The 14,342-nt window shown below is 45.0% G+C and overlaps 1 protein-coding gene across 3 annotated transcripts in view; it reads right to left on the bottom strand.

Moving 5' to 3' along the window:
- Nucleotides 1-912: 912 nt before the first annotated feature.
- Nucleotides 913-14,342, bottom strand: part of DUSP8 (dual specificity phosphatase 8) — an 85,599-nt gene continuing 72,169 nt past the window's right edge. For all 3 annotated transcript variants that reach the window (XM_083470884.1, XM_083470885.1, XM_083470886.1), the window contains 3 exons: nt 12,885-13,044; nt 11,744-11,867; nt 913-10,909 (listed from right to left, as the gene is read on the bottom strand). In XM_083470884.1, the coding sequence (XP_083327010.1) occupies nt 9,796-10,909; nt 11,744-11,867; nt 12,885-13,044 (1,398 nt within the window). In that variant the 3' untranslated portion in view covers nt 913-9,795. The remainder of the gene's footprint in view (nt 10,910-11,743; nt 11,868-12,884; nt 13,045-14,342) is intronic.

Genomic DNA, 14,342 nt, shown 5'->3' with positions numbered 1-14,342 from the left:
TAGGGGTGGGGTGGGGAAATTGCTTTTTCTACTGTTAAGACGAGTCTCTTTTGAGGTAAACTTTGTGTGAACTTGGATGGGAAGTGGAGTTTGGGGGAACATTCTAGGTGTGGTGCGATGTTAAGTGGGTTGATGTTCTGTAATTGGTTCTGATATATGGGGTGAAGTTTTATGATTGGTCAGTATTTGAGCTAGTTAGAAGGTTCTGGAATGGGCATGCTCAGTCTGGACAAACTGTGGTAGCCTAAACGTAACTTATCCTACCCTACCCTATAAAGACCATTGCTTAACCTTTGCTAGGGGCTTCCAGCCTGACCATTATGTGTGTCCTGGCCTTCATTTGTGTGTCTGCTGGGAGCCTTTCAGATCAGAAATAAAGTTTATTGAGGTGATTTCCTGAGTCTTCTTGTATGTTACCTCTTAAATGGGTCCCCTGGGAATTATAGGTAATTTCTAAAACAGTGTCATATAGGAATCTTCAGAGATTTCATTTCTCTGGCATCCCTATTCCAGCCTTCGCCAACCGGGTGGGGCTGATGGGAGATGCAGAATAACAGAATTGTAGACTTGGAAGGAACCACAAGGATCATCTAGTCCAACCCCCTGCAATGCAGAAGACCCCAAGACTGAGTGTCTCATACTCTACCAACGGAGCTATCCAAAATATCTGGAAGACATCAGGTTGGGGAAGGCTGTCCCTAGTCACATCTCAGCACTGGTTCTATGGCAGAATGTGGGCTTTCTTGGTTGGAACAGTAAAATACTGTTGTTTTAGCTGACCTGACCATCGCTCCCATCAGCTTTATTGTGATCCCCTATGAATGCTCTCATTACTCCCTCCCCCCCTTTTCTCCCTCCCTTGTCACTCCACACACACACACACACATTAAAGAACAAAACTGACACTGGCTGTTAAAACATCTATTAGGAATTTATTACAACACATTGTTCCCAAATACAAAAGAAAGGAAAAGAAAGAGAGGGTAAAAAAGCACTGCTGTTTACAGCCTCCAGTAATAAATAAATAAAGTCAAAGCCGGGGCAGAGTACACCACTTAGTCCTGCCAGGCAACATCCAATGTCAGCATTCCTTTAGCAGGCAGAAGGGGATGCATTTTGGTTATCAGGACTCATGAGAGAGGGAACGAACTCACAGACTAGATGCAAGAAGTCTATTCCCCACCCCATCCCACCCAACTTGTAGCCCACCCTGGACAGTACTCGGAATTCAATCCTAGAAAGCACAGGGACTTCAAAACTCACTCCCCAAGCCTTCCAAGGGCAACCTTTGATACTGAACTGCTCAGTTTGAGACCTAGTCACTTCTTGTGTATGAGGATTTCCCCACAGACTAAGACCTTCCCGTTCTGCACCTGGATTAGGGGGTTCCAACAACTCGCCCCTAATCAATCTTTGTCTGTGAATGTTTGCAAGACAGGAGACCTGGGATAAAAACATGGCTCTGAAGACAAGAGACCAAAAAGGGATTCTACGTATGCCTCCTGAGAATATAGGTAACTCAGTTTCTCTACTCCTTCCCAAAGAATTCTGAGCAACAATAAATAAATGTAAGATACTGCAATGGAAAGACCTCATTCTGCACCTCTCTTCCTCCACCTTTTGTGTCTTTTGCATTGCAAATATAGTCAGTTTGATGGCTATTCTTAATAATCTCACCTTAAACTGATTCCTACCAAGGTTGGCTAGGAAAGTACTGTGGCACAGAGGTGTTTTTACAGGAGGCAAATAAGTCTTTTTGTTCACTGGAGTTTTCAGTAATACTGACATTTCTTTCCAATGCCGGGAAGGAAAATGTGTTTAGCAATATGGGAATGTTGAGACATGAGTCACCAGATGATACCTAAACACACAGGAGTTGTGCCTGATAGTTTCTGTCATCCTAAATTCCTTGAGAAATTTGTGACGGAACATGGACAGTTCTTTCTCATACAGGAACAGGCCTCAGCACATTTATCGGGGTGTTTTGGAGACTTGTTCATGACCTGGAACTTTGTATAAATTATATTGTGGTTTTAGTTTTACTAGGACAATAATTCCAGTAATAATTTAATCTTAATTCACCTTTGAACTTTCTCATTAGTGATGTGAATCTCTGATCACTATTAAAGTGGAAGAGGGAGAATTTTGCGTTAGCATAACAAAGCAACTGAAGCAAGAACTCCTTTAAGATTCTTGTGTGGAAATATCCTTACTTCTAAGTAAATCATAAGCATTTAAATCTCTTCCGGTCTGTTTGGACTAACGTAATCCCAGTTCTTGAGGTGGCTGAAAATTCTAGAGCACAGTGCCGTCAAACTCAGAGTTCTTATGATAGGATTTGGAAACTAAACACTTCATCATTGGGCACAGATGCAGGTTTGTTTGTTTTTTATATCTCTAGGGAGAAATCTGGATTACTGAAATGTGGTCATTGCACTATAATTCTTAGGGCTACTTGTGGGGGGGGTTAGGGTTTGGGAAGACATTGCACTGAAACGTTTTTTGCAGTGCAGACAAGCTCTAGGACAGTGATGGTCAAACTTGGCCTGCCAGCTGTTTTGGGACTACAATTCCCGTCATCCCTGACCACTGGTCCTGTTAGCTAGGGATGATGGGAATTGTAGTCCCAAAACAGCTGGAGGGCCACGTTTGCCCATCACTGCTCTAGGATAAAGAAAATGTGGAATATGTTGATTCTGTATCTTCTAAAGTACTACTTAATAATTTGAAATCATTTTGGAACTCTTCTGTTGCTCCCTAGAAACTTCCATGGAATAGAGATAGCTACTCCACACCTTTCCAAACTCCACAAGAACTGATCTGTTCCTCCTTACGACATCTAACGACCTGATGTGCCATAGTACTGACCAGCCACTACATACAAGGAGTCAGGGAAGGCAAAAGGGCAGTTGGAGATGGAAAAGTTCTGCATATACTCACAACAGAGAAACAAAGATCAACGTACATAGAAGTAAAATTACATAATAATAATAATAATAATAATAATAATAATAATAATAAATACTTAAATCTATAATTCATACATTGCAATTACAACATTGATAGCTTATCATTAGCATTAGGATCAGGAGGAAGGCAGAAAATACCTCCTTTTAAAGGGATGGCATCCAGGAGAGGAGACAGAACAAGAGCATATGGCTACAAGAAGAAACACAGGGAAAAGGAAAAATAAATAAAACCAGAGAGCGCAGATGAGAAAAGAGGGGGAGGGTCAAAGAAACATAGCACAGACATACAAAGCGGGAGGGAAACTCAACCTATTTTTGTTGCTGTTGCAAAGAGAAGGTGCTGCAAGTCAGAAATTCACCATAGACCTGGGTGGTGCCAGCCTTAGTGTTTTGCACCTCAAGTGAGCACATCTCCACCACTTTTTGTTTTTTAAGCTTGAGGGTTAAGAGGCAGGAAAAAGATACTTCTCCAGAATCTGCCATGAAAGCAAACTGCCTCATGGTAAGGTTGGTCCTGGACTTCAAGATTTGCATTACGAACTCAATGAGACTGCATTGTCCCACAAACACTAGAGCTTGGATTTATGAGGAATTTTTTTAAAGGTTCCTGGGATATTTCATTGGCATCGTACGCAAGGCCAGGTTGTTGTGTCTGAGGGTGGTTGTTTTGTTTTGCCTTACCTTTTCGATAAATCTTAAAGACCTTATTTGCATCCCGGAAGACACTTGTCTCACAGCAAATCAAATGTTTTCATATAATTCTGATTGTCCGTGAGCAGAACCTATTTGCAGTCCCTAGATTCCTACTTCTGAGTTACCACATGGGGGCTTTGGTTCTCCCGCATGCTGCTACTGAGTTGGCAATAATTCTGTGGCAGATAACTGTGTAGTTGAAGCATGAACATCAGATTAGAATTGGAGTCGGAGGTCCCCTGGAGCAATTTCCTAGTTGACAAGAATTGGCGAGTTCAACTAGGGTTGCCATACGTCCAGAATTTTCCAGACATAGCTGGGATTTGGCCGGCCATATGGCAGCCCATGTTGGGCATGTAGATTTTGGTGAATTTCCTTAAAAAAAGCTTGAAATTTAGCAAAAGAAGCTCAACAACTTTTGTAGCTGGATTTTCATTTTTTGAAATATGGCAACCCTTAGTTAAACAGCTAATATTTTTAGGAAAAGCTGTTCTAGGTCACCTGTGGGCTTAACCTGATCCCAATAAAGACAAGACAAAGATGCCTTTTGAGTTCAACTAAGACAAGCATAATGGCATTCTTCTGATGTTTTCAATAGAAGGCAATGGTAGATTATTTCCTGCAGGTTACATTCCACATAGGGCTATAGAAAATAGCCCAAATATGGCTTCTAACAAGGTTAGAAAGGAAATAGAAAATGCAAATTTGATTTTCATAAGAAGGGTGAAGATTAAGACTGTGTCTTTCACCATTTTAAATTGCCCTTCTTTTCCTGATATTCTCTTCATTTGAGAAAATCCCCAGATTTTCACCTCAATCTCCACCAATTGTCCTAAAAATTCCTCCCCCCACTCAGATTGGCCCATTTTTTTTCCTGCTGAAGGGAATTGTTGGCAATTTTGTAGCTTGCTGGGAATGCTAGCCTGAATACCCACATATTCTTCCCCATCTTTTCATTCTGGAGGAGTGATTGCTCTGAAATGACAGCAGGTGGCAGCTCTTCAGAGCAAGCAACCATTCCTTTTTGTCCTTCCCCACTGATGCTATTAGTTGCTAAAATATACTGTAAGGATTGACTTTGCAGCACTGGCTGAAATCAGATTGTGAATTGAGAAAGTTTCCGTCTGGCAGAATGGACTGCAGCACTTTTGTATAAATTTCAAGTGTTCGGTAGCTGTCACGAATTTGTCCTTGTGGTATTTTCTGCACCAAACACTGCTACACTTGTAACACAGAACAGATCTCAAGGGCCCTTGGTATTCACAGAATGCAAGTAGCACATTGTGTCACAGCAAAGATGGCAGCCGACATTGAAAAGAGATAGGATTTTCCAGGTCATCCCTGTAAATATTCCCAAGGGACATGCTGAACACTGCAGTGCCAATGATCTGTGAACTTTCCAAGTGACTGTTTTTAATTCCTTGTGGACTTTTTGCAAAAACAACAACAACCAACCTAGGACAGCAATTTAGTTGTGAAAAGCAGAGATGCTGCGGAGTGACTGCTGAAGACTGGATTGCTTAACAGCCTTATAGATTTCATCCTTCATGTCTACTGCTTACCATTTATGAAAGCAGGGCTCCATTATGAACTGTTCTGCCCTGCAGCAATATCTGCTCTGATCACCTGCATGTCTGAATGCTATTCTCCTGTTGGTCCCACAGGAAAAGAGGCACAGGATTAAGTGTTTCTCAAATTTGGGTCCCCATCATCCCTAGCTAGCAGGACCAGCGGTCAGGGATGATGGGAGTTGAAGTCCAACAACAGCTGGGGACCAAAGTTTGAGAAACACTGGTTTAAAACATGGAGTTTCATGCTGCTAAAGGGTTAATCCACCCTTTGGATGCAATCTACTGGAGGAAATGAGGATTCTGAACTTAAAGCATCTGAAAGCATCAATATACATTAAGCACCCAGATACATTAAATTATGGTTGAAGATGTGAAGAGGGATCAAAAAGAAATTCTCAACCTAGGTAACCCATGTTTACCCTATTCCACTTCCGCCAGCCCCCACTACTCTGTCAAGATACTTTCAAAATACTATGCAGGTCAGTCGGATCACTTCTGAGCTTGCAGCATCTAATATGAAAATATTTTGGTAAAATAAGTATCATGAGGTCTCTACCTTATGTCTTGGTAGAGTACAGACAGCAATTGTTACAGTCAGGAAACAGACAATCTGATGAAAACATCATATTGCTGCTCCCTGTGGTTTGTGTTGGTAAGCTCTGAACCTGAGATTTTTATTTATTTTTTGTCTTGTGTAGGATTTTTTATTTTTGTAAAAAAATCACATTTCAACAAGAAAGAAAATGGGAAAAGAAATGAAGTTGCTTTTATCTCAAATAATTTTTTTTCTCATTTAAAAGCTACACAAACAACCCTGAGGTATTGGCTCAAAAAACCAGCATGTGATAAGAAAGGAGCAAATGCAAAATCAGTTACACAAAGAGAAAAATGTGCTTTCGGCTTTAAGAGAGATGGCTCTAGGCCTGTGTTCCAAAAGAAGGAAGCAGCATTGCAGTGCCTCTGCCAGGAGCTGTTGGGGGAATGTGTTGCTACTCCTCAAAAGGGAAGAAGACCAGTGTGGCCAAAGAGTGAAAATGTTCTTCCCTCCCACTTTTGTGTTTTTGACTGGGAACCTTTGCCCTATTAGCTGAATTATCAACACTCTACTGATTTGCTAACTCATTCTCCTGCTCAAGCCCCCAGGGTCAGACTCCCAAACTTTGGGGGATGAGGCCAAATATTCAGAATGTGAGAGGGATCGACCCTTGGTCAGCTGCAAATGTCCACACTAACCAGAAACACTGGTGCAGCAGAAGCCCGTTGTTCCAGCACCTTTTTGGCCCAAGATGATCACAGTGCCCTCCTCTGACTCCATGGACTCTAGAAGCCCTCATGCAACTAGAGTCTCCCTAACTCCATTGGATCCATTGCCTGTCAAAGCAGGAAGGGCCCCTTTAAATGAGAATCCTCTCACCCAAAGAAGAGTTGGTTAAACAGAGCTGCAGCTCCTATATAAGGTTCAGCATGAGGCTGAATAGTGCCGAGACAACATCTGAGCTCTGCTCTGAGTCTCCAGCCTGCTGTCCAGGGAGCTCTCGTCTTGCCAGAACCTAGACCTTGCCTTGCCAGCTTAGTACCTGCTGGAACCTGGACCTTTGCCTTGTGGGTTGGAGTGACCGTACTGCTGAGGCCATCACTTGGAGCAGAACAAGAGACCAATGCGAACAATGTGGCCTCCAAAAAATACTTCGTGCAGCAGCATTGTGCAAGAATGGTAATATTTCACAGCTACATACCACACAGATCAGTCCAATCACATGGACAGATGGCAACCATGAACGTGATTCGCTGGGGATCGACTCTCCATGCGATTGGGCCCATCTGCACAGTTGGTGATTTACAAATGTTACCACCTCTGTAGAGAGCCTTCACTGCACTGCAATCTTCCTAGCAACTACACAAAAAAAGACCACCATGTTTCAACCTGCTCTTAGGTTCAGCCTTCCCCTGACCCCAGGTGTTGTTGGATTACATCTCTCATCATCCCAACAAGACCTGGGAACCCTAGGGTGGGCAAGGCTGCCTTAGTTCAACTAGGGGGAACAGACTCCAGCTCATCCTCATCCAGGGCCAGCCCCAATATGAAACGGAACGAAGCAGCCACTTCGGGCAGGAGATTTCTGCCATTAAAGAGTGACATAAGTGGTGTACTTTATTCTTATACTTTTTACCACTGGGATGAGGTGGGAAGATATGGATTATCCATTTCAAGGGTCAAAATACCCTGGGTTAACCCTGTCCTCTTCTCTGTCTTTTGGTGTATATCTTTAGAAAGGTGTCGGGAGAATCTTTCTTCCCTATCTCTGAAAAAAGGAAAAGAAATCCTGTGCAGGAGGATTTCTTACAGCCAACCATTCCCCCATGAAGTATGCCGGTGGGGATCTCAGGACTAGGTTTCTTTTGTGGGTAATATCACAGCCAATGAACATGATTTCTCAATGATAAGACAAATAGGTTCTATAGCCAAGCTAATCTCCTTGTGAACGCATCAGTTGGAAGATGACTGCTGAAGGTGGGAGAGCTGGGAATGGATCAGTGGGTCCTTTGCACTACAGCTGAAATACTTTCTATCTTTCCTAGAACTTCCTTTCTCAAAAGGCTGTTCAGTTTGGTCTTTTACTGGTTTATATATTTGTCTTTGGACTGTTTTGTCATTGGATGATTTGCATTCGTTATGAAGTCTCTGTATGGCAGCAGCTCCCTGATAGAAAGTGAACATGTACTTCAGAGTAGGCACAAATTTATGATGGAGAACTGAAGCTGGGAAGAAATTCCTGCTTGCAGCAGTAAGTGGACACTTCCTTACTGTGGAATGGATCCCTAAGAACCTTCAATGATTTCCCCCCCTCTAGTACCACAATAACAGAATGCATTCAGCTGGCTAAAGCCATCCATTGCCAAGGTTTTAGGCATCAAGCATCTCCCTAACCCCTTCCACAAAACCTGATGGAGACTGGGTTGAACACTGTTTGAAAAGAGCAGCATCTGAATGGCCATTCGCCATAATCCACCCTCCTTTGGAAGGGTAGGGAATGGCCTATTGTCACCATCATTCATCTGGGCGATATCCTGGACTGCTGGAAAGGGACTCATCCTCTGGGAATTTAACCCCCAGCTCCAATACATTTCCTCTAGAGAGAAAATTAAAAAGAAAACCCAATACTCATCAAGCTCTCTTGATGACCCTTCCTGACTTTAGAACAGGACTCTCCTTCTCTTATAAAGGAACCCCGTGATACTCCACCCAGACCCAGGAAGAGAAAGGTTTTATGGCTTTGATTGCAGATGCGACAGGTGTAGGAAGTAAAGAAGCATTAAGAAGGATTCCTGGCTCAGTTTGTGTTGAACATTTTCTCACTTTTCTTTTTAAATAAAAGTGCACGCACATGCATTCTCTCTCTCTCTCTCTCTCTCTCTCTCTCTCTCTCTCTCTCACACACACACACACACACAGATTTCTCATCCCACTTTTTGGGGTGTCTGCGTCACTGACGTGAGTTACAGAAGGAGCCGCAGGCCTAGGATATTGCTTTGAAACTCGTGTTTCAGATTTAAATACCATACACAGTAAAAATAGAGCTGATAAGTACCGCCCCTACATTGTCTGAAAATCATTGCCAGAATGAACAGCTTCAAATAAATTAAAAAGAAAAGTTGAAATATTATTTGTCTCAATAAAAACTGTAGTAAAACCATTTAAACTTTTTTCTTTGTGTTTCTCTCTCTCTTATATTATATATAATATATATTTATATATGTATAGGGCTGCCGCAGTGCAGCATTTAAGAATTCTAGCCAGAGAAACACAAGAGGAGCATGCTCAGTATGGGAAGGGGGACACACACCTAGGGAAGCTATTGAAATTTAGCCCCTCCAGGTTTCTGCAGCCCAATCTGGGTAGGAGCCACCCACAGATAAGGTCCAACCCTGATGGAACGGGAGGGAAGCTCTCCCCCTGTAATGGGAGTGGGTGGGTAATATCAACAGTTGCTATTGTACTTTCACAAGAAAAGAACCTGCTTCCCTTTAGACTTCCCCCACTGCAAACCTGCAGATCAAACAACAATAATCTTCTTTCAAGGAAAAAAAAAAGCTTTTACATCAGTGGAAGTCTTTACAATGTTAATATCTCCCCTGTTTCTCTTTCACCCCACCTTTGAAGTTACACCTCAGCTCTCCCCTTCCCCCTGCCATGTTTGGGGGGGGGGCGGGCGGGTGGGCAGAGAGAGCACTACATGCGAAAGGAAGGAATCCAGGCTTTAAAGAGTTAATACACCCTCCACCAGCCAAAAAAGGGAATGCGGTGTGGTTTTGCCTTGGTGGTGGAGGTAGGAAGATAAAGGGGAGGGCACCAAGCATGCACCATTATGTTTCTTGACTTTGGATTCATTTAGCTTTGCCTTGCTTCAGCATGTGTGCCCTTTGGAAACGCACACAGGCATATAAATAATACCCTCCCCTCCCCCTTCCCTCTCCCTACTTAAATATCTCGCCAGCCTTCCCACTCCCCACCCAACCACTGATGCACACGCAACTTGCTCTCAGATCTCACAAGGTGAGTGTCAGGACACCTCAATGATTTCCATGCTGCCCGAAAAGCTAGACTGTTTGCTGATTTTGCCCAGGTCTTCCCGAGACCTGCTCTCCGAGAGGGTCTCCTCGAACTCCATCTGGCAGCTCCTGCGCTTGAACTGCTTCTCGGCCGCGGTGTCCTCGTGCCAGCTGTGCCGCACGTCCCGCGCCTCGCCCCGCTGCTTGTCCCTCAGCCTGATCTCGCAGCTCGCCTGGATTGTGCTGCAGCTGAACGAGGAGTAGGTGGCCGTGCCGGCAAACAGAGCCCCGCTCCCGCTGCCTTTGCCGCCCGCCGCCGAGTCTGTGCTGAAGTACCAGGGGTTTTCGGAGGAAGGGGTGCCGGGGGACTCCAAGTGCACCCCCCAAGTGCCAGTGGGGGCCGGGGTGGCGGTCGGCTGCTGCCCCACACCGGGGAGGCCCGCCCGAAGGGTCTGCTTGAGGCTGTCCTCCACGCTGGCGCTCTTGTGCATGGCGCACACCCCACTGAAGTTAAGGCTCAGCCCGTGGGCAGGGGAGCCGGCTTGGTGCCTGTGCTTCCGTCTCTGCCGTACTTTGGCCTCGAGGAGGAAGTCGGGCCCGCTGGGCCAGTCCGGGCTGTCTGGGACAGGGGAGAACTGGCATGTGCCGTTGGGACCTGATGGGCTGTCCAGCTTGCACAGCTTGGGGGTTTCTCCTGCCTCTGTTGGACCTGGGGGATCCTGCTGCCTCCGGCTAGGGGTGTAGGCTGACTTGATGTCCAGGGAGAAGGAACGCTTCAGCCGGTTGGTGTCTTGGATGCGCTCTGAAGACAAGTGGAGGCCACGGAGCCCTTGCTGCAGTGCTGTAGGCGAGACAACCTTGGAGACTCCCGCTGGCTTCTCGGAGTCAAGCGAGGAGGTCTCCGAGGTTGTGCTTCTGAAAAGCTCCTCAGCCTTTTCTGAGGTAGACAGAATCTGGTGCCTGCAGCCTTCAGGGGCTTCTGGCTGGTCTTGCTGGGATTCCCCTTTGCCCTTCTCCCCTTGGGCCTTCAGAGCCTTGAGCCGCTTCAGGCTTCTCTCATACTCTAGGAGCTGGCCCAGGAAGTTGAAGTTGGGCGAGATGGAGGGACGCCGGTCTTTTACAAACCTGTTGGGGCAAACAAGACAGCTGCAGTTGTTACTGGGCCCTTTCTTACTTCTAAGGATTTGGGTGCGGGGCGCTGCAAAAATTGTATGATTCAATGCAGCACTGGAAATCGGCTGGATCTGTTTCCCCCACACGCCCTGGGACATCAAGGAGTAGGAGTGTAATGTGACGCTTTAAAGATCACTCCTTGTTTATGTAATGGTCATTTTGGACAACCTTCAGACTCACGGCAGTAGCCATAGGATCTGTCTGTGGATGTTGGCTCCTTGTCCCCATACTGCCACTGCCACATGTCACACCAAGGTGCTTCTTTTCTTTCTTTTTCTTCTTTTTTTGCATGTTGCCACTAACAGCTAAACACTTATGTCTGCTGTGAGCCTGCTGGCACATGCATGGGGACCAGCTGGCAACAGGCTGGGAGCCAACCTGCAGATGAGATTCAAGTGGCAACTACAAGCCTGACAGTCATGCAAACCAGCCTGTTAGCTTACACTGAAGAAACTGGCAAACGAGTAACTGAAAACACAGCACAGGTAGATTATGGGAGGTATCTAATTAAGGTATTATCAGACTAGACCTACTGAAGTTAATGGACCTGAGATAGTCACGTCCATTGATTTCCATGGATTTACTCCTGGTAGGACTATGATTGGAATCAACCCTATAATGTATATGGCACTATGTTCTTTCATGCTTATTAGCCAGTACTCTTGAGCGAGACACACTGTAAGTATGCTTCATGATAAACAGCACCACTTAAAAAACAAAAAAGCCACACCCCAAAGTCAAATGCAAAGAAAAACATTAGTGCCTCTCTTTCAGAAGGCAACCTACCTGTAGGCATCATCTGAAGACATTCCCATGGTCTTCATGATGTATGCAATGGCAATGGTGGCCGATCGGGAGATCCCTGCCAAGCAGTGAACGATCACCTGGCAGCTGGACACCTTGGCCTTGTCTGCAGCAGGAGAAAACAGCCTTCAGGTCAATATTCTGGGACTCTACTATCTAAGTTGTTCTGAACAACAAAGAGACTTGCAGTGCCTTGAAGGCTCACAAATTTATGTCAGCATAAGCTTTTGTGGACCAGAATCCCCTTCACCAAAGCTTGAACGTAATAAATCTGTCAGTCTTTTAAGGTGCCACAAGTGTCTTGGTTGTTTTTCCTGTTGCATGCTAACACAGCTACCTCTCTGGAAATGGCTCTGAAGGAAGACGCTTTTTACCAAAATTGGAAGAGTAAATAAAGAGGAAAAACACAAATCTAAATGGTTTAAGTAAGTCAAATATGTGCAACCAAGAAGTGGAAGCTAGAAAACCATGACTTGTTTATTTGGCTTCTTGGCTTGTCAATAATGTTGCTGTTTTATCTGATGAGAAATAGTGGAGGGACTTCCTGGCCTGCAATGGGTTGCTAATAAAGCACCAGATTATTATTCTTTTTTAAAACAAACAAACAAAACAAAACACCATTCACTAGTATATGCAATGCTTTAAAGAGACTTTTTGGGGGTATTTCCCCCACCCTCTCTATTTGATAGGAATAAATTTACTATTTGAACTCCCAGTCTCATTTAATCAATCATCTCTGGAACCAGAAAGAGCATAGTTGTTGTTGATAAAGAAAAGCACCTTCATAGAGCAAGAGACATTTCTGTAGCAGCAACTGTTCTCCCAAGTGGTGTTAGCTATTCCTCAGGTGATGCTATGGGTTTACAACGGTCTTGGTAGCTTTGTTGTCTGGGGACAGGATGGTTGTTTTGTACAAAGGGAGAAAGTGTGCCTCCCAAGGGCAGACTGAGTGTTTTGAACACATCAGAGTTAAACAAAAAACAAAAACCAGAAGTCTGTGCATGTGCATGGGGGGAAATTGAACCACCCAGGAACTATTGCCCAGATGCCTTTTGCAGCAACCAAGGTTACAGCCCAGAAGAAGTAATGAACTCCCCCAAATATGGTTGATCCGCAGTCTTACCAATGAATTCAATGGACTTGTCCAGCCAGGGTAGAAGCTTCTCACAGTAATTGTCATTGACTGGAATGCGCATGAAGTGACTGTCACATATGAAATCTGGCTTGGGACAGGAGTTGCTGGCGTTGAGGACATAGCTTATCCCATTCTGGGTCATCAGGTCCTGAGAGAGAGAGAGGAAGAGAGAAGCAATGGATGTTTGGCAGTCCAGTGCAGGATGTTTTCACCCACTCTTCCAGAGCCCCTGAGGATGTCATTGCCTCCTCTTCTTTCTCCTCCATTGGCTACTAGGCTGCCCAGCCTGCAATGTATGGCTGTGCTATCACAGAGGGGGGCTGTCTGGGCCGCCAGCTGGGCACTGTTGCCTGAGGTCAATGAAGATTCAGTAAAAACCACTGGCTGCTGCCACAATGAAAAAAAGCAGGACTTCTGTAGGGAAGCCAAGACTCACTTCTAAAAGCAGAGTTTTACAGAAAATACCCAGAGCAAAGTTCTTTGGGGTTCCAGCTCATATTCCATTCCTCCTGTTTTCAGCCACTGATGCCCAATGCTATGCCCCCCTAGAGCTCTGTGGCTCCATTTTCCAAGTAGTCTCTGTGTAATAACTCTCACCTCCCAAGCTCACATTCCTGGCATTTTTCTCCCCCATTTCCTTCTACTCCCTGTGTAAAATGTTTCCCCTTCCCCTCTCAGTGTTTCTAGTTCAGGCGCTTCTACCTAACCCTCCCCCCAAGGCAGGAATGCCCAACTGGCTCCCTCCTGCCCAGGATATGTGCCCACTGGTATGTTCACAACAACTGTGTCTTCTTTCTTCTTCTAACTTGTATTATTTTTTCTTTCAATGAAATTCTCTTCCCCGATGTGATATCATAGCCCAAGCATTCTGGTGTCCTTTGAAAGGATGCTGCCTGTTCCCTCCCCTCTCCAATTCCCAAAGCAGATCTTTGTCCATTTTGGGGCCTGCTCAAAGGGTTCTTTGCTTGCAGATGTGGGCTGCCGTTCCCTACACTCTCCCTTGCCCTCACCTCAACATCAGTCACTGTTGAATGCCAAGCTTAATACCTCATCCTCTGGCTCTGAGGCTGGACATGGAAGAGTTGAGGTCAGTGTTATTCTTTAGCTTGGCTGGCACTGGGCTCTGGCAAGAAACAGCTGGCTCCCCTGTCATAAAGATCTCTCAGGGTCAACGTTGCAGTTTTGATGCTCCTGCTGCTAATGTCCTTAGCTCTTCAAAAGGGAGCTCACTTCTATAGCTCTGTTTTGCTGCACAATTCAAAAATGGCCTACCGCTGTCCTGATCAGGCAATATAGAGCAGGGGTCAGCAAACTTTTTCAGTGGGGGGCCGGTCCACTGTCCCCCAGACATTGTGGGGGGCCGGACTATATATTGAAAAAAAATAATGGACGAATTCCTATGCCCCACAAATAACCCAGAGATGCGATTTAAATAAAAGCACACAT

The sequence above is a fragment of the Podarcis liolepis genome, assembly GCF_965112155.1.
Source record: "Podarcis liolepis genome assembly, chromosome: 1".
Lineage (NCBI taxonomy): Eukaryota > Metazoa > Chordata > Lepidosauria > Squamata > Lacertidae > Podarcis > Podarcis liolepis.
This window is presented reverse-complemented; position numbering and strand designations above follow the sequence as displayed.